Genomic DNA, 24,586 nt, shown 5'->3' with positions numbered 1-24,586 from the left:
GAAGCAGACCAGTTTAGATCCAAACCTTCTACTTCACTGGCTCAAGTCATCTCTGTGCATGTTTTGTCTTTTCTTGTAACTTTAGAGTGTAAGTCCTTAGGACAGGATTCCTTGTTTGGCAGCCACCAGTCACTACGTAGTCATGCACCACAAATAAAGACATATTCATACATCACAAATAAAATAATGGAAATTTTTGCCTGGTTGCTGAACTAAGGATGTTCAAAGTTTGGCCTATTAATTACTAACAATAAAACTAAACCTTCCTCTGTTTTTGTTCATTGTTTTTCTTTGTCATTTTCCAGCATCTCGTATCTTCCAAAATGATCCCTAGAAATCAATAAAGACATTAAAAATGCTGCTAGGCCTGCCAAAGCGTGGTGAAAAAACTGCAGGCTCATACCACAGGATCATAATATCAGGGGATGTTTCTGTCCTGTCCAGCAGGGCTTTTACTTTCTCTTTGCCCATGGGAACTAATCCAGAGGAAATGTCACTTGAACAAAATTAAAGTTCTGCCATAGCTGGAAACACAGCAGGCCAATTAGGGTAATTAGAGCATATTTGCTGCACTTTATAAATATTAATTCATTCTCCCTCTAGCCCTTATGACACGAGTTGAATAGCCTTGTGCAACACTGAACTTAGCTAGGGCACATAAACACGTGTAATGCTGTCAAGTCAAGGTTTCAGCTTCCCCTTTATCAGGCACTGAAGTTTTGTATCCATACTTAATTATGGTCATAATTTTATTGCTACATTCATTGTGGGTCCAGAAAAACAGGGCTGTAAACTACAATAATTAGCTTGCTAAAATGACTGACCTGGAATGTAAACACTTCCCAGCCATCACCTGGAGATTAGTTTTTAAAAAAACAGGGCTGTTTGTTTCCAAAATCAGACAGTTAATTTTACAGCTCTCAGTCATGCAAGTGAAGGGGTCAACAAGTATAATAATGCTTATCTTTCTGTTAAAGATAAAAATGAATTTAAATGTTGCCTAACAGAGGAACAAAGTTGTGTGAACTAGCAGAAGTTTCTATAGTTAACTAGAAAAATGAAGTTTTTACACAGGATTGCTGAATGATAAACTGAAGTAATGCTGCTCATTGCTGTCTACAACTACCTGAAAGGAGGCTGTAGCGAGGTGGGAACTGGACTCTTTTCACAGACGACCTTCAACAAGACAAGAGGACACAGTCTTAAGTTGTGCCAGGGGAGGTTTAGGTTAGATATTAGAAAGAATTTCTTCACGTAGAGGGTGATTAGGCTATGGAATGGACTGCCCGGTGAGGTGGTAGATTCTCCGTCCCTGGAGACATTTAAAAAAAGACTGGATGTGGCACTCAGTGCCATGGTCTAGCAACTGCTCCGGTGGGTCAAGGGTTGGACTAGATGATGTCTGAGGTCCCTTCCAACCCGGCTAATTCTATGATTCTATGATTCTATGATTTTCATTAGGGATGCACCTCACGTTGCAAAAAAGCTGAAGTGATATAATTCATAATTTTTATAGTGGGAGTAGTCCCCAGGTGAACCAAAGAAAAGACAACTCGGTTTCACTCATAAATAAAAGCACGTTTTGAGAAATCAAAGTCATATTATCCTCAAGCAAACGAGATCCAACACTGTGGAACTGCAGGAACTGGAGAGGAATGTTTCTAGAGACAACATGAGTGAACAAAGTTAAGTCTGCAAAGCATGACACAGCACAGTAAGTGGGTGAATTTATCTTTTTAGTTAGGTAGAAGAGTTAAGCACAAATTCAACATAGACATCACAGGACAAAACCACCATTTGATGGGGATAGGAAAGAAGCACCAGCAACAATAGCATGAGATAAGGCTGGCATCATCATGCCAGCACAGGCTACTATCAGCCCTGAAACTGTGTCAATAAAACATTCCTGAGTGGAAACCTGGATGTGCAGTTTTTCCTGCTGACACCTTGCTCTTCCACTCATAGCAGGACCCCTGTCCCACAGCTCAGGTACTTCAAGCACTTGTACAGGACCATGATGCATATTTAAGTTTTTGCATTCTACTGATACGCAACGCCACAGGGAAAATCTTTCCTGTAAATCAAAATACTTGCTTGCTGTATTCAAACATGACTGCATTTTTGTGAAAGTTACAGCACTCAAAATGCCCGACTAGCCACAGAAGATGCGTTGCTCAGCGCTGCTCCAAGAGTTACCGAGAAACACTGTAAATCCAACCTGTGTGTCAGCGTTTGGGTAGAAACAACGGGATTTCACCGATGCAGAGCAGCGACCGTGCCTGATTCCAGGATCTTACATTGCCATCTACAGGCCTCTCCCGGCAGCTCTCCTCTGAGTCCAGACACCCTGTCCCAAAGCACCCATCTGCACCAGTCGTCTTTAAAAGGATGTATAAAATGTTTTGAGAAATTGTTTTTAAAACAATAGAGGCAAATATTAAGTCATTGGCACTGCTTGGATTCTGCATATGTGCCCTCTCATTCACCAGAGCAACGTTAGATCTGCTAACACAGGACACAGGAAACAAGGATGAAGATCCCATGACCTTAGTTTGTGTGCAGCATATACTGGCATTACTTAAATACCAGTAAAAAATACTTACACAGCACTTATCTGGCTCTAATATTGGTGACATTTTTTTAAAAACTGATGAAAATGCATCTGACTAAAACCAACAAGCCTTAAGGTCACATGAGGAAAATGTAAATAACTCCATTGTTTGTACAAGAGAAGTCTGGTAAGTATCCAGTTATGGTTTTATTTATAAAAGAAACAAAAGCTGCCTCAAAGGAAAAATAAAAATTATTCCTTCGGCTGCATCTGTGCAATTGCTCAATGGTTAAGAAGTTCAGATGTGCTGTACCCAAACCCCTCACTTCCAGCCTCTGTAGAGGAGTTTTGGTTTTTTTTTAGATATCATGCCTTACATTCCATTTAAAAAAAAATAATGTAGAGATGTCCCAAACTTTTCAAAAAAGCCCTGCCCTAACCAGGTAAAAAAATCTGCAATTCCTTTTGTAATATTAAGAATGTACTTGCAGTGACTCTGCAGTGACTCTTCTTAGATTTTTACATTTATGTTTAATTTTGTGTTAGTGTTTCTAAAAGGCCTTTTCCACACAACTATCTATTTTTTGGGTACAAAAGCATTTTGATATAGCATGTGAAAAAAACGAGGTTAGGTCTCTGAAACAAACAATGCCTTGAAACCCCAGAAAGATACTTTCTGTTACATTTTTTTTTCCTGGATTATTGTGTGTACTACTCCATTGCCCTGCTCCATTTTATTCATTTTACAAGTGAACCTCAGCTATTGCTAAGGTCGAGTTGCATCTTATAACCTAGAGAAGGATTTGGTTTATTAACTTGCAGTGCCACCTAGCAAACGTCCTTAATTTTTTTTTACTGATACAGTTTTACAAAGGACAGCTTAGAGCTTTTGTATTTATGGAAAAAACCAAAACAAAACAAAATAAACCAAACAAAACACAATCTTGCAGTATTAAAATACTAGCATCTAGTGCATAGTTTTAGTTTGAGCACTTAAATTTCTATGAGACATTATGCTTACCAACAGGACAATAATAATATGCTCACGTACTTCAGATTCTGGTATACAAACAGTGAGAACTACTTTTGAACATATCATTCACACATTTGCTTACACACAGTTCCACTAATTGTTGGGGGATTTTTTAAAAATCATGTATTTGATAGTTGGTCAGTGCTGAATTTATAAGACTTTTGAGATGAGAGACTCCTGCCACCAAAATAAGGAGGATTCTACCTCATCAAGGCACATCAGTACCTTGTATGCAGACACCTTATAGATTCCTGTAGATGCAAGATCAGCTTGATTTGCCTTGCCTGAACGTAGCAGCCATCTCTCCCACAACAAAACAAGTTTAGGTATTTAACTGTGCCTGAGCTGTGAGGCTGTCCATCCCCCAGGAGTGGGAGACACTAAAATATGGCAATTAAGAATCAATGTTGCTGCCACTTCTTGCCCTAAACCTCTAACAGGAAGCTGTTTCCCATTCAGTTGCTGTGCCCAATTGTAGGAAGCCATTTTAAAAAAGAACATAACCAAACCAGCAAAAAAGAAACTTGATGACATCACGAGCAAAGGATGAAGAGGAAAATACACTCTGCTGATTGACCTCATCCTTTCTGATAACACATCTTAAAGCAACTCCACTATAAGGTGCTTGAATAAAGCAGTTTGTCTTCATTGACAGTGCCAACAGGTACCAGTATTTGGATAGTACTTTGGCAGCAATACAAAATAGTAAGTTTTATTGCTTCTCCTAGATTTCTAAGCAGAGATTTGCTATTTTACTTCCTGGTGAAAAGAGAAAACCACAACTTGTTTTACGGAGCTCCAGAAATAAAGCAAGTCAAAACAAAAGATACGTTTGCAATAATAAGAACAGTTTTGCCTTCATATGATCTGATGACCTTTGATTTTTCAGTCTATTTCCAGATTAAAGCACAGTGTGAAGACTGTGATGACGTGTGTATTAGTTCAGCAAACTAAGAGAGAAAAAAGAAATTAAACTTAAAAGCTTCAGCATATAAAGAATGAAATTTTTACAATTACTACAGACATCATCTTTACCTAAGATACAAAGCAGATGTTGTTATATTTGCTGCGAATTTAATTACTGACCTAAGTCAAGGAAGGGAATGTTTTTTTCCAAAGAAACCTACATACTCCCTTGTTTGAACTCATGGCAAGTTACAATAAAGTAGGTGGTATGTATGTTATCAAGTTTATTTTACTAAAATACGCCTTTCTTGCTACTAATTATCTGATACTACTCTTTTTTTTTTTTGCCCATGTATAATGCAAAGATGAGTCACGACAGGTGGGTTTTTTCCTCCTCAGGAAGCAAAGGAAATCCACACCTTAATTAATAAGAATTACTGTGCTTAAGTGATGAGGACTCAGGCAGCTGTCTGATGAGAAGCCATTTATTTCTCTTTTCATTCAATTCATGTAGGAGAACTTTTTAGGTATGTGTGGATCTTCATGCCAGTTAACAAAATAATGCACTACAACTGGAGTTGTGCAACAACCATGATGTGAGACAACTTCTGAAATGTCTGGTGCTTGCTGAAGGGAGCTCATATCCCTTTTTTTCTCTCAACTCTTGATCTTTGAAATCTTTTAAATCCCTCACAAAAGCATTTTCTGTATGTTTTACAAGCTTTCTAGGCTCAAACTCACATCTTAACATTTAACTTCAGTTTTTCTATACAAGTCAGGGAATACACTGTTTTGTCAGCCAACAAATGTGGATGGATGGCCCTGAAAGTTCTTAACCCAACAACCTTACTGCAGGTGCTGTCATTTGCAGTGAGCTCTTGTATAAATACAAAATGCTTCTTCAGAGAACTAAAAGATGCTGATCAAAACAGTCTTGTCAGCATTATTTTGGCAATTCCCAATGACAGGATTAATACTGCTGTTGAACAGCTAGAGATTAAATTAGTTTTGGGTTTTATTACTCACTGCATGCATTGCTTCAATTTCTTAGGCAGTCAGGAGAACAATTAAACTTCCGACACTTGGCTCTACACTTTGCCATTCTCCAGGCTTTAATTACTAATTAAGAGTCCATGCACAGTGTCACATTTTTATAAAAATAACAGAACATTTACAAAAACACATGATTTTTTTTTAAGGGAAAAGGAATTACCATTAAAAAAGCAACATGGTATTTCTATGTCCTGTTTTATCCACGATACAGCCATTACACAGAGTAGATGAAACCCTATGGAATTTACTATGATTTTTTTTTTTCATCATTTAAATTTCTAATACTGAGGAAAGGTCGGGTCAATTTTATTGGCCCAAGCCATGAGCCCCCCTTTAATATCTTTAGCTAACACAGAGCCAAATTCTTTGACAGGCAGCTCCTGCAGAATTCTTACAGCCTTCTGAGAGTCATTTCCTAATTTGCAAACAACATACACAGGAAAGGATGTTTGGCCATTACTTCTCTGCTTTTCTTCAGAGATTTTTTTTTCTAAATATTCCATATATTCTTCATCTTTTTCTTCTAATTTACTCAAAGGGATGTGGAGAGCATGTGCCAGGCGACAGATATCCACTTCTACCTGTGGACGGACATCTAACAACACATGAGGAACTTGCTCATCCAACAGCTCTTTGTATTGCTCTACAGATATCCTGTCTTTACTGGAGAGCAGATGCAAAGTCCTACACTTGTCTGTTGCAGAGGAACCACAAAATGCCTCATAATCTTGCAGACAGGTGACAGATGGATTGTCACCACAAACAGCACAGTCTGGTTTCTTTGGTCTTAACTTGATATTGCGGAATCTCCCTTCACGGGCATCAAACATCAGCATGAACTGATTGAAGGAAGAACCCATTCCCGATGCAATCTTCAGGATTTCCAATGCTTGGATGCACCCCACGATGCCTGGCACGACACCCAGCACTCCCCCATCCGCACAGTTCGTCACCGTCTCCGGTGGAGGGGGCGTGGGGAAGAGACACCTGTAGCAGGGCCCTCCCCGGTAGTTGTACACGACGAGCTGCCCCTCCAGCCGGAGGGCACTGCCGGACACCAGGGGTTTCCCTGCCAGGACACAGGCGTCGTTCACCAAGTACCTGGTGGGGACGTTGTCGGAGCAGTCAGCAATGATGTCGTACTGCCGCACCAGCTCCAGGGCAGTGCGGGGGCTCAGGGCCCCGCAGTAGGGCACGTATTGCACCGTGGAGTTCAGCAGCCGCAGGGCTGCCGCGGCAGATACGGCCTTGGGGAGCCCTCGGCGGGCCTCCCCGTGCAGCACCTGCCGGTGCAGGTTACTCGTCTCCACCACGTCGTGATCCACCAGACCCAAGCGGCCGACACCGGCCGCGGCCAGGTACTGAGCCAGGGGGCAACCCAGGCCGCCGCAGCCCACCACGAGCACGGAGCAACGGGCCAGGAGCAGCTGCCCCCGCACGCCCAGCTCGGGCAGCACCAGCTGCCGGCTGTACCGCAGGATGTCGGCGGCGCTCAGAGAGGCCCGGGCGGGCAGAGGGGGGAGCTCGCCGGGAAAGGCGGAGGCAGCCTCCTCTGCGGCCCCGGCGGCCCCCGCCGCACCCCCCGCCAGGAGGGCGGACAGGCGCTCGCGTAGCCCGAGCAGCTCCTGCTCCCGCCGCTTGATCTCCGCGCTCAACTGCGCCGCCTCCGCCGCGCCCGCCATGCCTGAGGGGAGAGGGAGCGGACACCGCGTCACCGCCGGTTCCGGCCACGCCCTGCGCACTGATGGGCTGCGGCGCCTCCCCGCCGGTTCCGGGTGCGTCAGCGCGCCGAGATGGCGGCCCGCGGCGCCGATAAGTTCTCGGTGCTGCTGCCTACATACAACGAGCGGGAGAATCTGCCTCTTATCGTCTGGCTGCTGGCGCGCACCTTCCAGGAGAGGTACCGGCCGTGGGGGGCCTGGGGTGGGAGGGTCCCTGAGCGGTCTGGGACTGAACTCCGGCCAGGCCGGTGCTGGCGGAACCACGGGGGGCCTGGCACGGCTGTCCGTAAGGAACGGGCTGAGCGGGGCTGAATGCTCCCAGTGTGAGGAGCTGACGGAGCCGGGAACCACGGAACAGCTGCGTGCAGAGCGAGAAAACGCGTTCTGTTGCAATGGCCCAAATTGCGCCGCAGCTGCAGAAGGCGCCAGCTGAGCCCAGATGGGAGATACCGAACGCTCGGCATCGGTACCGGTGGGCGGGTGGTGAAGGGCGCAGCTCCTCCCGAGGCTCGTTAGAGAATGAGAATGACTCAAAGCTGTGTTGGGCTTCCCTGTGCCCTGGAATCTCCGCAGGCGGTGCCGAGGGGGAAGCGCGGAGGCGGTGTCGGTGTCGGTTCCGTCCTGCTCGCAGCCAGGATGGGCGGCGGGGAGCGCTGCGGGGCCGCCGGGATTACCGGGAGGGTTCTGATGGCTGCAGTGTGCTCGAAACCTGCAGCTGTGACACCGAGTCACGGTTTATCACGATATGAGCGGCTTTACAGCTATCATGCGCGTATCTCCACGTGTCTGACTGTCACCTCGGGGTCTGGTCTTCGGTTTCCTGCCTTTGGAAGTGACGTGTGCAGGGAACTTGATTTTTCCTTTTGTTCATTTAAAAATAATTCTCATTTCAGTGGAAACAACTACGAAATTATCATCATAGATGATGGAAGCCCGGATGGGACACAGGAAATTGCTGAACAGTTGGAAAAGATATATGGATCTGATAAAATAGTGAGTTGTATATTCTGTATTTTTTTTTTCATGTTTATTCTGCTGTAAAGCACCTGAAGTCTGTACCAAAATGGAGCAGGGGCCTTGGGTTCTGCACTTCCCTTACATCCTTAAAATAAGTTCAAGTTTTTGCATGCCACTTTAGACAAATGTAAGATGAGGATAGTGCTGTAGCTACTTTGCAGTATTAGGCAGCAACTAACATGCAGAATCATTAATTAATGTTTACAGAAGGTTTTCAGCACATAGTCTGTTTCTGTGTGCTACTCAGTAATGAGTGGTGGTTATTCTTGTACTTTGTGCATGCCTGAGGGAAAGATGGGGTTTGGATAAGCTTTAATTTCATTTTCAGTGACTGCAGGAATAGGGAAACTGGAAAGATGAAAGCAAGTCTGGTCTTGAGATTTATTGTTAATCTGTTTGCATTCCTCAATAACAAGATGGTTTTTCTCCTGTATTACCGTGTAACCATCAATTAGATGCAACAAGATACTGCCGTTTGTTTAGTCTTAATAAGTCATTAAAGCCACTCTTTTTTGTTTGCAAGCTCTTGTATCCTTGTCCTTCTCTGAATTGCCTTGCTTATGAGCTCTCAGATATTGCTTGAAAAGTAGCCAAGGTTTAAAAGTGAGATTTTAAATTTGTTTCTGAAGTATATTCAGATAACTGCTTAAATGTTTGCTCTCTCCTCACCCAAATGCCGACTTCTGTCGGGGCACTTCAGGAAGAGTTGAAAGCTGAATTACTGGCATGATCTGAAACTCAGATTCCTCTTTTGTTAGTGGTGATGCCCCTGTCTCCCCCTGTGCTTCATATGGCCCTGCAGGAGCTGAGGGTACTTTGCATAGGCTAAAAGCTTGGTCACTCATATCCTGAGAGGTTAATAATGTTGTTTATGGCCACTGTTCATGGGTTATGTCTGTATCCATATTAATACCCTAGAATTTATACTTATTATTTATTATAGATATAAATATATTTATATCACTTTGGGAAATGTGCTAAAATATTGGCTGTTAGTGTTTGTCATGCCATAAGAGTTACTGAGAAGACTTGATTGGATTTCTAACTGTATTTCACGTAGAACTGGAGAAAATCCTTTAGATCCTCAGATGGTCCTTTTAATTTCTTGGGTTTGTTGTGGTTTGGGTTTTTTCCTGCAAAACTAAGTAAAGCTTGAAAGGAGGTCGTTTTAAAATACGACCTGATTGAATACTTTTATATGTTACCTAGATTTCTAAAAACAAGTACATTTCAAAATGTATATCTTATAAATAGCTAATTTTAAGTTGTCACTAGACTTAATTTAATACTGTACTTCAATTAATATGTGTGTATTTTAATATATCTTGCAGCTTCTAAGACCCAGAGCAAGAAAACTGGGGCTTGGTAAGTCCTTAATAATTTTGCTTAGTACTGAGCTGGAATTTATTTTTCAGTGAGAGTGCCTGCTAAGGACATCAGTGGGAAGTGTTTTGTTTTTATTTGTATCTGTTTCTTACTAAGTTAACAGAAAGACTTGAGGAATTTGGCTCAGTGAAGAGTATACGCCAGTTTTTAACCTCTGTTTTGCTGCTGTACTGTCCTTGGAAGCAGTGCTGGTTTTAAACAGTATGACTCAGATCAGAACTCTGCATTGTTGAGGAACTGTAACAGCAGAACTCATTCCAGCTTTTAACAAGATCGATATGCTAGTTAATACAGGATGAAAAAAGTACATCAAAAATGTATAATACAAAAAGAGGCTCTCTTCAGATGAGGTATCAGAATATAATTCACAATATAATTCACAAAAACAACCCAAAATCAATGTTTTATAATAATTATGTTGTAGGTAGCAAGGGTGTTTTTTAACTATCAGGGATTATTCTGTTGCCTTTGTCCCATTTCCAGTTTTCTGTGGCACTTCTCAAATGTTATTCCAAAGCTTGTCCCACTTATCATGTTTCTCTGTGTATTTCTGCTGCAGTAGGGTTTGCCAATGTTTATATTTATAAAAGCTAGTGCTAAAATAGTAGGGAAAAGGAAAACTAGCTTTAATGTTTGTCCACTGAGATTTAAAAATAAATTTTAGGAGGTTTTAGTTGATCCTTTTCTCAAATAACTTAAAGATGTTGGAAGGTAAGTGAAGACTGTGGCTAGAAGATTGCATGTGTTAAAATAGTGAGGGGATTTATTTCTGTGGTGTTTTCATCAGGGACTGCTTACATCCATGGAATGAAGCATGCGACTGGAAATTTTATTGTTATTATGGATGCTGACCTCTCTCACCACGTAAGTCTGTCCTTTGTATACTGTGGTTTTAGTCTGTTTATAATTAATTCAATTTCTTGCCCATAGCCCTGTATGTTTTCTAATTTGTTTTTCTTCCATTTCAGCCCAAATTTATTCCAGAGTTTATCAGGTAGGTGCCAATGAGAGAAAGACCTGTGAACAGTTATTGCTGTGTAGTAATACTTGAAAGATTTCTATTGTATTGCTGTGTAGCTGTAGTAAGGAAATTGGCAAGGGATGAATTCAAATAGAAGTGATTGGACCTCATCAGATTGGTCTCAAAATGATCCAGAAAAATAATTAGTTTATAGCTGGAGCAAAAATTCTCAAGTTTAAAGTCAGACAGCCTGTGTGGCTAAGTACTTCTCTTCTGGTTTTTCATGCATAATGTTTATAACTACTGTAACTCTTTCCTTCCTCTACTTATTTGTTCAAAGGTTTGTAAAATGCACATTTTTTGTGTGTTTTTTGTTTTAGATTTGTACTACATAAAAGTATCCTGTTTTTCTAATATAACAAATTTCTTGTAGAAAGCAGAAAGAAGGCAATTTTGATATTGTATCTGGAACAAGATATAAAGGAAATGGAGGAGTATATGGCTGGGATTTGAAAAGAAAATTAATCAGGTTAGTAATTTGCTGGATATTTGCACAAATTTCTTATTTAGAAATTTATAAGAATTACAAGTATTCTAATAAGGCTGTGTGAGGTGTACTGAGTCTTCAGTCAAATAGTACCAGGTACTGCAAAATTATATTGAATAATATAAGCATGCATGATTTGCAGATTCTTTTGTTCAAATGCACAAAGAATGAATGCAATAAGACTAGGTTTGAGAAATGGCTTGAAACAGTGGACAAATCTGCTCAGCATCAGGGTGGGACAGTTTTTCATTTTCATCATCCAAAGAATGAGCTGAGATTGGTAATTTAGTCAAGCTTTGACAAGTTTAGTTAATTTTAAGATCTATAATGGTCTTTTCCCTAAACAATAAATCACTTGCTAACCCCCTCTTGCACTCTGATTTATCATAAGTTAAGAATTATTTGACCTGATCAGTGTCAATAAATCATTAATTAGACCTACTTGGAAAATTGTTACAGTGAGCACTAAGGAAAGGCTTCATCCAAAAGCAGAAGAAAAATTGTCAAGATTGTATAAGCAGATGGAGGCTGGCATCTTGGGTTAAGGCAGTTCTAGATTTTTCACAAGGTATCAGCAAATTTCTTCTGAAAAAAACCTCTCTGCTATGGCTCACTTAAGAGAATACATATGAGTTAGTGCTGTTTTGTAAGTTTCTGTTAAGAACTGGAAGCAGAAGTTGTGTTGCCAGTCTGATCCAGGGATGGTACCAGCAGGGACTGTGTGGATTGCACCTGTATTTTTAATAGCTGGAATAACTGCTCATCTTTTTGTAAATCTAAATAAAATATACACCCCAAAGAAGACATTACACAAAGCAGACATTACACAAGTCCTTTTACATCCTACTGGACAAGGTGTAGGACTGGCATCTTGTCAGTGTGTTACATAGGCCTCAAGATATCATGACTGGCTTTTCAGTCTCTGTTTTCTGTCAGTGGAGCTTATCTTTGTCATACTATGAAAGCAGTATAAACTAAAACTGAACCTTGAGTTACTAAATCCAAGTCTCACATTTGTCCAGTAAGCATTTCTACTTTCTGCCTATGGTGATTACTAGTGGGAAGAAAAATGTGGTTTTAACTTGTCAAATTTCTTTTGTATTGTATGAGTGTGCTATGCTGACAATTCTACCTTAGAACACCAGGTTGCAAACCTAATTTACAAAAGTCAATGTTTAGTCCTTCATAGAGAAGTTCAATAATCTACAAATCATCAATAGTTGAAAACAAAGGATGAGTTTTTGCTTAAAAGTGAACGTTTATAAGTCAAACCGAGCAGTGAAAACATTAGAAATATAGTTGTTTCATATTAAGTAATAAAAAGTTTTGGCTTTTTTTTTTCTTGCCCAGTAGGATACTTATTACTTTCTAGAAATTCTGCTTGATCTTTTGGAGTTGTGTACTGAGAAATGCTGACACATGTTTTCTTCCACAGTCGTGGTGCCAATTTTCTAACTCAGGTTTTGCTGAGACCAGGTGCATCGGACTTAACAGGGAGTTTCAGGTATGGGTCTGGTTTGCAATTAATAAAGCTGATTTGGAATTAAGAAACTGCTGAGCAAAAAACTGGAGTAAGAACAGACTTTTACAGAGGACTGTGTAATCTGGGTATAAGAAATATGGTCTAAAAAGGGTATAAGAAATATAGTCTAGAATGCAGGAACTGTTGCTCCTCTGATTTTGTTAAAGAATTTTTTTAATTAGTAGTGATATGAGTGAGTCATTGCAATTCAGATGCCATCACACTGTCTTGATTTTGAAGTTCAGCAATTGTACTTTAGGTTTCATTTTCTTTCTAATCATTTACAGGTTATACAGAAAAGAAGTGTTACAGAAACTCATGGAAAAATGTGTTTCAAAAGGATATGTCTTCCAGATGGAGATGATTGTTCGGGCTAGACAGTTAGGATATACTATTGGAGAGGTATAGTAAAAGTTTTGATAAGTATAATGTGTTTTCATTTAAATGTAGATGCAGATTACTGGGAGCATAGGAAATTTTGGCACAAGAAGCAAGAATTTCAAATTGATATAAAGAAATCATATAGATAGAACTGTTCTTCTGATTTTCCCAGGTGTGTACCAGATCCAGTTAATTTTCCCTTGCTGATATGCTTTTCAGATCATTGCCTCTTCTTGTTGCTATTTCTTTGGCTACATAGAATTTTACAAGGTTCTTCAAAGGAGAGCAAGAAGTGAAAATATACCATGGAGCTGCTCTGAACCCTTTCTTTCCACCTTCATACTGGACAGAAATCTCTAGCTAGATCTTTCCAAGTAATTTTTATTTTCTGCAGCAAACTGATTCTACTTCACACTTATTCTGTTCTGTCATTTATCCCCTTGTTATTTTCAAACTTCCCAGTTATCACAGCTTTTCACTTCTAAATTCTTTGTGCTGCCTACAATCATTGAAAAAGAACTACAGACAACTGATAGATCCTGTATTTCCATCAGTCTGATTGCTGCCTGTTATAGTTCACTGAATTGCTCTTTCTGGTGTCTTTAAAGATGATTCACTGGAATTCTCTCTGCAGCCAACTCTTGAACCAGTTCTTCATCATGATTTTCCTGACTGAACTGTCAGAATTCTATTGCTGGTACTTCTCTCTCTGAAAGTTATGTATTGCATTTCTCTATCAACATTGGTAGAATATTTCCACACAATTTCTTCCACCTTTCTTGCTTATGACTGTCCTGTGTAGCTGGGGTTTGACCCTAATCTCTTTGGTCTTCACATCTAGCTGTATTCACATGGCATTAAATCCTCACTTGTCTATACATCCAGATACTGAAACCCAAGGTGAAATAAGGTTTTATTTACTATACATTTTTAAAACAGTAAAATTGTTTTGGGGTTTTGTTTGTTTTAAAGCCAGAGAAACTAATCCAATCTTCAGGCTACTGCTTTTTTATCTTGCTGTTTGTTCACACCACTCATTTACATGCTTCTGCTGGTTGTATAGCATCAAATGTAAGATACTTCAGTTCAAAACCTGGCACAGTCTTCACTAGGCCTGATGTCTCCCAGTCCGTGTGAAGACCTGGGCTTTGTTTTGAGATGGGTCAGGTCCCTCACAGTCCATCAGTTACATTCTGAAGTCAGCATCATCTTCCCTCCTATGTTGGTTTTTCACATATGGGAAGAGTTCTCTGACATCTGAAAAGCTGCTTCTTTATTCTGCTTCAGCTTTGTCTCCAAGACTTCTGTTGTGATACCTGTAACAAACTTGACGGTGTTCAGATTGCTGACATGGACCTGTTTCTATTTTTACTGTTCTGTGTATCATCTCTATTGTAACTTCCTTGGGCAGGGAAATTTTTCTTCACATTTCAAGTACATTGATGAGAGTATTTCTTCATGAATATTTATGATCTTTATGTATTACAGCATTATTCAAATAGTAATACTGAATCCAGAAGAGGTGACACTTGCATGTCTAGTTTCTAGTTTGCAGGTGCTGAAACTCTATGGACTCAATAGGAGTTTTTATGCAGTTGTAGAAAATGTGGAAAGGTTTTAGGGTGAAATATTCCCTTGGCAAAGTTGAAAATTAAGATTGAAGACCTGCCAGTCTGCAAGGGACAAGTGAGTGATGAGATGGACTGGCAAAACCTATGCCTGAGTAGTTCTGTATGCACCTGTTTCATCTTTGCTATACTTATTTACCATATGTGAAATGTACCCCAGTGCATGGAACACATCCTTTTGAAAATCTTGCTTTTAAGACTAATGATAATTTCTTAAGCAAGAAGGGCAAAGCCCAGCCACAACGTGAGTGTTTCATTTCTGTATTGAAGGGAAAGAGTGGATAGCTTTTGTTAGATGAAGTATGAACCATTTTTTGCTGGCCAAGAAATGTCACTGACATCCTGCACTTAGTACATATTCAGCTATTCTTGTCCATGCCCTGTAGATCAGCTGTCTGTAGCTGTCAGGACACTTCCTGGGATCACCAAAGGGACCCTACTAAGGAAGGCAGCATGATAGTTGAGTCCATCTGAGTGCCTTTTTGGTATCTTCTCACTCTCTTCTTGCCCTGGGTTCTCATCTACCATGGACTGATTTGCTAGAATTGAGAAATCCTCAATCCTGGCACAGATACAAGGGTGTGGTGATCTTTGTGTTCCACTTGCCAGATGATCTCTGGTTGAAACTGCCAGCAGAATGCTAAGCCAATTTTTTAATGACTTTTGCAAATGCAATTCTCTAGTTTATCCACTGAAGTATTTCAGTTTTGCATGCAAACATACATGAAAGTTCTTGAATATTCTAATAGTGTTGGCAGAATGTCCTACCATATGTCATTTGTACATAGTCAAATTACTGAAAAGCAGGATGTTCCTGACATGAGTAGTGAATTAATTAATGGTGTAAATAATCTGTAAGAGGCTAAAAGACTAATAAAGACAGGTGTTGCTTGTAGAAAGTGCACTCCCTGCCCTATTCAGATGTCATCTTTTAGCCAGTGGTGAGGCTGAGCAGAATGCTGTTTCATGGTGGCAGGACATTTTTGCCTTCCTGAGGCATTGACTCAAAGGTATTCAGCTAAAAAGGAAACTGGTGAAGGTTTGTTTTAAGGCCCTGGGCTTTTAGTGCCCTTAAGCTATTAAGTTTGTTCTGACTGGTGTATCATGCAGCCACTGAGTAATGTCTTTGGATCATCTTTAAAGGTGATAAACCAAATAATTTGATGTTCCCCAGCTATGAGGTGAAAATTAAAGCCAAAGGTAAAAACTGACAAAGGAAGCTAATCTGTTGCTTGCCTTCTTCCCATGTCTAAACATGCTGTAGTTCAAAGGCCATTCTTTTGTTTACATAAGATCTGATTATTTAGGTTTTGAACCTTAAAAATAGTTTTGCTTGTTCCAACAGGTTCCTATTTCATTTGTGGACCGTGTCTATGGAGAATCTAAACTGGGAGGCAATGAAATAATCTCCTTCTTAAAGGGACTCTTGACCTTGTTTGCTACAACATGATAGTTGATCCTAACTTAACTTTTTTAGAAAAACATTTTCTGACATTGGTGTGTTTTTTAATATGTAACAGCAGAAGCTTAATGTGTGTTGACCAGAAGACCTTCTATAAACTAACAGTTAAACAAACCACCAATAATTAACTATGTTGTATCCCCCAAATGCTCCTTTAAAAATAAATGAATTGTATGTTAAACTAAAAACTAATAAAGACTAATGCTTTAATCTATTTTTGTAAAAAAATAATGAAGTCCTAATAAAGAACACAACACTAAATGATCTTCTGGATTTAGAAATGAATCATTCAGCAGAACCTCAAGATGGTTTTGAAATAAATACAAGGACAAATTATGGAATTTTTTTCAGTGTTCTGGGGTTTGTAGATTGTGTTTAAATATATACCAATTAATTCCTCTTTAGTTCCCTTTCTCTCCTCACCACATATATGTATGTATTCTAATGCAGATACATAGAACAGCTTCAATAGAACTGAAAATAGCTTGTGTATTTTAAGAGGAAATACAGATCAGTACAGCTATTCTGTGCAAAATTGTTCACAGACAGGAAAGAAGGAATATTATTTGGATAAGATAATCCTGTGTGTGGAATGATTTTTGCATTCTGTGTGTTTGTGCAAAAGCTGATAGTCTTTTTTCCTATTTTCTCTAAAATGCTTCTTGAAACAAGTAAAGGTTGCAAGAGTGAAACTGTTTTGAGTAGCTCTCACCAAGCTACTTGTAGAGAGCACTACTGAAAGGAATAAATACATGGATCCAGGGGATAGAAGCAGAAGTAGGAACACACAGGCTTTGCCTGAGTTAGGGAATATACACACATTTCCCAATACATGGAAATCATCTGGGTTTCTTTCCTAGCAAAGAAAACTGTATTTCTTAAAAAAAACACAGGATGGGGCTGCAGAGAACTCTGTGAATGTTGAAACTACTTTCAGAAGTTGTGTCACAGTAAGTTTTAAAAGTCAGAACTTCAGAAGTGGTAGCTGTTGGTTGTACATTTAATCCTCTGTGCACTTGTAGAGAGGAGAAGCATAAAATACAATGCTATTAATGTGGAGTGAGGGGAAGGAAAAAAAAAACAAACCACCAGAGAATCTGTGCCCTGAACTGGTCTGTATCACCTCCCTTCCTCCTTTCCCACACCTCAGTCTGCAGTGCTTGCTTTCCTATGAGTTTTTCCACTGAGGAGACTGGGAACATCTGGTTTGGAAGTACTCCCTGTCTGAGCACTTGGATCTGGCACTGTGGAACCTAAGCAGTACTTGCATAGTGTTCTGTACCTAGGAAAACTGCAACAGGCTCTGCCTTCTAGCATTGGCCTTTTCTCTTGCATGTATTGATGTGAGAGTTCATGAAAAATACATTTTGTAATACTGCAAGCAGTGGTAGAGCTCAAATAGAGGTTTTTTAATAAAGGTGGTATACTTTTTGCAAATAATGAGATTACACAGCCATCATTTTGTGCTACATAAACTGGTTTTGACTTTAACAAACTTATTGAGTTACTTGAATTTGTTCCCTGCTTCTTTTAATCAAGCTTCCTTGTTTTTGAAGACCACTCATCTAAATTCCTAACATAAACTAAAAAAAAAAACATATAATAATATGTATTGTAGGGAAAGAATGGCTTGCAACATAAAAAGGAAGTTATGCAGGAATGGCCAGGCTATCTTTTGCAGTGCTCAACAATGGCTGCAGAATGAAAGCAAGTAAGAAAAGGGCTATTCTGATCTTTGCCAAACTACACCAACAGTCAGCAGTACAGGCTCTTGTGGAGCCAGAGGTCAGGAAGATCTGAACCTTTTAATGGTTCCTTTTGTTTTCTGAGGATTTGGTTGCTTTTTTAATTCATTTAAAGTTTTTGCTTCTACAATAATGAATTCAAAAAGTTTCACACGTTTTGTGAAGTACTTTGTTTATTCTAAACTTATGGTCTAATAACCATTCTATGATTCTAGTGTGTTGTTTCCTATTTCTTCTCTCCTGTTTGCCTTTTCCTGTTATTTTATAGACCCTGCTTATCCCCTCGTCACACTCAAATCTTGTCTTTAATTTCCTCAGACAAGAAGCCATACCACTCATTGCTGTTGTCAAAATCTGAGCAGCAAACTGCAGTAGAACAACAGCTCTACTATAATCTCTAGAGATCAGCTGCCTAGAAAGTGTTCATATACTAGGGATTTATATAGTGGCATTTTAATTTTCAGTTCCTTTCATAATACCATTGCAAAAGTCTACATGCCTTGTTTAGGCCACCACAAAACACTGACTTGACATTTACAGAGAATTTTTCATTTTATGTCCCTGGTTTTACAGTTCCACATAAATCAGCTTTCCTTAATTTCCTCCATATTCGTTTCCTATGAAAGCACAAACACTCTGCTAATGTACTTTCTCTATTATACTTTCTTAGGAATCTTTCTGTAAGCACTCAATTATTTGGCAAGAACAGGAGTTTTAATTCCTGCCTGGCTTTAATCTGGATTTGTCCTGGATATTTTTGGTTTGACCTGTTTAATGAAGAGGGGGAAGAAGGTAACTCTAATTTTGCACGAGTAATATTCACTTCCCCCAACCCACAAACTGATTACCTCCATTTGCAGCCAGGCAAGGCTCTGAGAACATCTCTTGTTGTTACTGTGGGCTGTAGATTCAACATGCTGTGTGAAAACTCCTACACAGCAGGCTCGATTGTTTAAATCCACTAGAACAGCCAAAGCATGTGCTAAACTTCAAGCATGCAGTCTCAACAGACTTGACAGTAAGGGAGTTTATGGGTAAAGGGTTGTGGAATTTTGCTTGGCATATCAGTGGGATTATACTTGACCTAACTTTGGTTCATGCATTCTGATTTGAGAGTATTTCTGAGTGCACATCCCCAGTTGGAGCTCTGCTGGGTAACTTAGGCAGTCCTGTATTAGTGTGAAGGTTCTTACTGGACAACCTGAAGCCCCTGCTGGGAGATGAAACACATACCTGGGGGCTACTAAAACTGATATCACCTCTTGTCCTAGGACTTAGCACCTGATCAGCTGTACTGCCTGGCAGGTGGCCTGTGAGCAGCTGTGGTCTCATGGCCCAGACAGCCTCAATAGCCCTGCCCAGGGATACACAATACATATGTTCATACCCTGAGGTATGGATTTTGTCACTCTTAGTCATGTGAAGGTTTAGCCATGTAATTTACAAGGTCAAGCAGTTTAATCTCTTTGACCTACATCATTATGATGCTGCAGCTGAGACACTTCTGACAACCAAGGCCTGGTTCACACACAACTGAACGGGAAACCAGCATCAAAATGAGATCCCTGGCTTATCTGGTCTGGGTCTTGTGGGTGAGTATTTGTCTGATCCAAGGTTGAAGCTGACTTGGCTTCAGCTTTGGGTCAGGTTTTTTTAATCTGAGGCTTTAATGTGAACCTGCAATAAACCCAGTTGCCAATACAAGCATTATAATAAAACATATTTTCCACTGGACTGTGTAGAAAGACAAGATTGCAAGATTGCACAGCCTGCTGCATATCAACAGTAAGAAATAATGATGACTGATCAATAATATTTATTTAAGAGACTATCGAGACTCCAAGTATAAGCATGGATTGAAATCTTGGCACAAATAAAGCAAATGACAGATTGCCTACCAAGTTCAGTACATTGATGACTTTAGCAACAGATTGTCAACGGGTGGCATTCCAGAGTGCTGGGCAAATTTTAACATTAGACTCAGTATGAACAGGGCACGTTCAGACAAGAGGATTGCTTATCAAACTTTGTCATTGTTTTAAGATGCCTCCAAGGTGCTATGACATGAATAAAAGTAATCACAGAACTTCTGTAAAGCACAGAGACATTTTGAGGATCATTTCCTCCTTGATTCCTGCCACATTTTACCTTCTTTTTTTCAAGCATGGTAGCCATTTATAACTTCTTATGGATTGTGATTGTTACCATACAGGGCAAAATATATTGGAACTGGAAAAGGAAACCAAATTGTAACTTTTAATCCAAAATTAGGTCTCAAAACTAAGCCCTTGAGAGAGGGAATTCAACAAAGCAGCAGTGGACAAAAGATAATAAAATAGAAGGCTGTGCCTGCAAGATTACTTGCACTGTCTCTTCAACAGATATTGGTACAACGGTGCATTATTATTAATACAAATCTTAAAAGTCAACCTTGTGTTTGGCCCACAAACTTCTTTCCTATTTTGATTTTTTGCAAACATGTCAGACTCCTAGGAGGTGAACCCAGACAAATCCACAGTTGAGAAATCAACGTTTCCAGGGGAGCTGAGGATGGTTATCTAGCTCCTAAAATGCTGTGCACTCAGGAAAGGGAAGATCTGAGCACTAAACTATACTTCTACCTTTGTTCCAGAACAGGAAAAATCTTGACCTAGCTCCTGCAGTCATTGCTTGAGAATGCTTTAAGGTATTCTGTCCCACTAGCCCCTTGCAAGTACTAGGGGGATACCCAGGAAGAAAATAACCAGATTTACTTACTATGTGGTGAATGTCAAGTCCTGCCTGCGATGTGTTTGGAGAGCTCTTGTTTCTAGTCCAGTTTCCATTCTGCTTGCTCTTGCAAAGAAGGCATATGGCAGTACTGGGTGGATCCTGTCAAAATAATTATATTACTTACTGTACAATGCAGGGGAGTTAAAAAAGACAAGCTGCTTGAAAATGATTAATTATTGAAATATTGAAGTTAGGCAACTCTTTGAATTTTAGTCAACATCTTTCATTAAGTAAATCCAAACTACATACAGTGTCTCTGAATGTGTTGACAACACATGAGACATCACCCTATACCCACAGAAAGAAGGTATTTCATTGTGGCAGTCCAGCATCACCCCCAAGGGGTGGGTTCCTTGACTGACCAGTTTCCAAGTGAAATGACAGATACATTTCTTACTGGCTTGACTAAGGGATCAGCCTTTCGAGCTATCCCAACCAAGCAAACCTATCTTAAGCAGCTCATCTCACAGACACATTCAGTATGAGTATCTTCTTAAAAAACAAGGAGAAAACAGGACGAGTACTCTGTGTCAAGGAATAGTTATTCTCTACTTTCATCTTGGCACAGACTAAATTTGGTTCCTTTCTGGTGACTTTTCCCAAAGTCATCTTCATGGAAGGTTAGGGAATGCTGACAGATGATGATGTGTCCAAACTGCATAAGAGATAAATGGCTTAAGGGGTCTTAAAGATCACTGTGAGACTGGTGATCTTAATACTGCTGAGGATTAACTTACTTGTATTTATTATATAATTAGTTATGATAGGTGCTTAAAGACATTGCTAGTTTTCTTAATTATTTTGCATTTGAATAAAAAACATAGTACTGCTGCCAAACTAGTACAAACTAGTTAGGAATGTGGGCATGATTTTGACCTGAATCAGTAGCCCAACACACATTCAATTATCCTCATTCAATTTGGGAATGCTAATTGTCTCCCTTTGTGCTACACGTTTAGAATCTTAAAATTATGATTTTTCTGATTTTACTGATTTTTCTAGTGGCAATAGTCTATTGTGAGAAACAATACCCATTTCTGTGATATAAAAAGTATATTTGAGACTATTATCAACTTTTATTTCATTTTGTTCACCACACTCTGTACACACAGTAGAAAAATGGGCTTAGACTCCTTTTCTCCTGATTGCCCATTTCTTGAATTTTACCTTTAATATCAACCTTTTCTTATGAACTTGGTTTTATTCTCATCTTTCTTTTCTAACTTGCTGCTGACAACTGTCACACTGTTTCTGCCTTCTGATGCTCTTCTTTAATCTGTATCTTAATTTAATTCTCTCTCTCTCACACCAAATTACAGTTTCTGAACTCTTCACAAATTGTTTTCCATATTCTTTTTGGCCTTTATTCTGGACTGGGTACTACCATAGTGGCTGGAAATGCTGTTTCCAGATGGAAATTCCTGGATATTGCTTATATTGAGGAAGTGGTTGGATGACTCTTACCTCGACTTCTCCTGGATGCCAGCCTAGCCTGGAGGCTTCTCTGATAAGTATCAAGAAATTGCAGCAAGATACAAAATTACTCTGGTGCTTGCCCTCAGAACTCAGGACATAGAATGATTCCAAAAGCCTATTCCCTTCTCCTGCCTGCATTGCAACTGTTTCTGCTTGTGCTATTGTATCCTTTTCACATATCTTTTGGGTTCTGTTCCTTTGAACAGATAATGAAATACAATTCCTATTTCTACTTGAGTTCTCATTTTCCATTCAGCTCAGTTCCTCTAACCACCAAACACTTACTACTTAGGTGAGGTCTATGGGTCAGGGATTTCGTTTTCCAGTGCTGTTGTATTTTACATACATTTTTTTTTCTGTTGGGGTTGGAATTTCCTAAAAAAATCATTTTCTGTGTGTAATAAAACCCTACTAGGGCTCTAAGGTTGGTTGGTGACATACAGGGATCTTTAAGGGACAATCCTCTCCAACCTTTCCCATCTCCTGAGCATAATAACTAAATGACCCAAGAACATCTTGAAGCCTGAAATCTAAAGCAGTGTTTGATTACCTGCAGTTCTCTTTCCTCTCACTGCAGTTTATTTTCTCAGTTAAGCATTTTTCTCTACAACCAAAAGCATCATGTGCACAAGCAACCCTCATCAGGTGAAGCAACTGCAGTGGCCATCATCCTTGACTCTGAACCGTTCAGAACTGTTTATCATCAGGCTTTTCTTCCAGAAAGAAGGAAAGTTTGTGTAGCAATACTTGTGCATTATAGGTGCTGAAAAGGTTTCTCCCTTTATTGTAAAACTGGTAATAATTTAAGAAGAAAACACAAATCTGACAAGAAGCAAGTCAGGTAAATAGAAGGGTGTTGCAAAGCACCACTAGTAAGTAATTGCTAAAAAGTGGTAAAGCATAAATGAAAGTCCTCAAATAGGAATGTCCTAAAGCTTGATTATGACTGTGTATTTTAGCAGACATCAATCAAATCATCTGGAGCAGTCAGGAGGTTACTTGAATGTGGTACCCACTTCATAAAGGCTTCCCAACAAACTTTGTGCCATCAAAGTTTAAAATATCTACTATTGGAAGGCAAACTGAAGTTTTTGCAGGGGAAAAACCCAGCTTTCTTTGCTTTCCTTAATTGAGACTTATTCCACATATGTACTCTGCAGGGGAACTTTGAAGTACCTCAGTTCTAGAAACCATTTTAATGCTAAAGCACAAGCTTTGTTTTTTGCAGGTAAGTTTTGTGGTTTTCTATTCTGTTGTAAAAGAAACTCTTTCCATGACTTTCTTATGACCACTAACATGAAGATACCATGGTGAAATAAAGGTGTGATTTGCAGACAGTGACAAGCTGCCTACTTCTAAATTCTGTTGAACTAAAAACTCTTGGAGCAGGCTACAAAGTACAATCAAATGTCATTAAATTCTTCATAAAAACTATTTACGTGAATTGTGATAAGCACAGTGGTGTACACATTTTCAAGTCACTTGAAAATGTAGGAGATCCTTGAGTTTTATGAAGTCTAAGTAATTAATGACTACTTTTCATGCTTTTATGCTTCAGACAATGATTTGAAAACATGAACTTTTTTTATAACGTTGTGAGGCTTAGCTATCACACATCACTGAACCAGAAAGGTTCTGAATGCTGAGGATGGAAGGAATAATGCTTTACTTCATTCCTCAAGTGTCTTATTTTTGACGTAACAAAAGCCATCATTCCCTTTCACTTGTAGAATTCTTTTTTACCGTGGTATAGAACTGAGCTTCGTCTGTCGAAGAGATCTTGAGCACTTCTGTCTTGATCCAGAGGAAGAATCCCATGCGGAGCCCTGTCATGGCCCAGATGGGACAGGTCTGGAACACACTTGTAGGGTATACGAGCACAAAGCTCATCAGAAACGTGACACACATCCGCCTCTGGGTACTCGCCTCCCGCAGTTTGAGCCAAAGTGTGATGAATTTGGATTTCCGAGAGCAGCGGTGTCCAAGTCAGACCCGTCCCCCCTCACCTCACCTCACGAAACTTCCTCATCAACCTCCTGAAGTTCATGAGGGATTTCGCAGCGCCTGACCCCGACGAGGCGCTCGGAACAGCCCTCGCCTCACTCGAAGTCTCCCTCCCTTGTGTCGAACCCGGCCTGTGGCTTACCCCGGCTCCGGTACCGCCCGGCCCGGCCCGGCGGTCCTGCGGGGGTTGCTGGTTCTGTCAGGCCCGAGGGGCCCTCCCGGAGGCCGCGTTCCCTCAGGCGGCGCGCGGGCTGCGCTGTCCATGGTGTGAGGCGAGGCGCGCGCGGATGGGCTGGGCCGGGGGGCGCGGGGCGGGGCGCGCGGTGCCCCTGGGGGCGGGAGCGCGGGGCGGGAGCGCGCCCCTGAGGCGCCGCCGGGGCCGTCGCTCGACGCGTTACGAGACCGTATGCTCACGGCCGCG

General features: G+C 40.3%; 2 protein-coding genes and 1 long non-coding RNA gene across 4 annotated transcripts; 1 reads left to right on the top strand and 2 right to left on the bottom strand.

The window, feature by feature from the left end:
- Window positions 1-4,236: 4,236 nt before the first annotated feature.
- On the bottom strand, window positions 4,237-7,238 carry MOCS3 (molybdenum cofactor synthesis 3). Its single transcript, XM_008497999.2, has one exon. The coding sequence runs from the start codon at window positions 7,223-7,225 to the stop codon at window positions 5,822-5,824; it is 1,404 nt and encodes a 467-aa protein (XP_008496221.2). The 5' UTR covers window positions 7,226-7,238; the 3' UTR covers window positions 4,237-5,821.
- Window positions 7,239-7,328: 90 nt separating this feature from the next.
- On the top strand, window positions 7,329-16,432 carry DPM1 (dolichyl-phosphate mannosyltransferase subunit 1, catalytic). The gene is made up of 9 exons (XM_030463133.1): window positions 7,329-7,443; window positions 8,158-8,257; window positions 9,613-9,646; window positions 10,455-10,531; window positions 10,636-10,661; window positions 11,062-11,157; window positions 12,611-12,679; window positions 12,985-13,099; window positions 16,052-16,432. The coding sequence occupies exons 1-9, from the start codon at window positions 7,337-7,339 to the stop codon at window positions 16,154-16,156; spliced, it is 729 nt and encodes a 242-aa protein (XP_030318993.1). The 5' UTR covers window positions 7,329-7,336; the 3' UTR covers window positions 16,157-16,432.
- LOC115599432 lies at window positions 14,234-24,444 on the bottom strand. Of its 2 annotated transcripts, none has more exons than XR_003988423.1 (3): window positions 23,905-24,444; window positions 20,671-20,784; window positions 14,234-14,394 (listed from the first exon to the last, which is right to left on the bottom strand). It is a non-coding gene; the product is annotated as an uncharacterized LOC115599432 (long non-coding RNA). The 2 variants fall into 2 exon arrangements; XR_003988422.1 differs by having other exon boundaries at window positions 24,308-24,444.
- Window positions 24,445-24,586: the final 142 nt, after the last annotated feature.

Source organism: Calypte anna, chromosome 20 (assembly GCF_003957555.1).
Source record: "Calypte anna isolate BGI_N300 chromosome 20, bCalAnn1_v1.p, whole genome shotgun sequence".
Lineage (NCBI taxonomy): Eukaryota > Metazoa > Chordata > Aves > Apodiformes > Trochilidae > Calypte > Calypte anna.
This window is presented reverse-complemented; position numbering and strand designations above follow the sequence as displayed.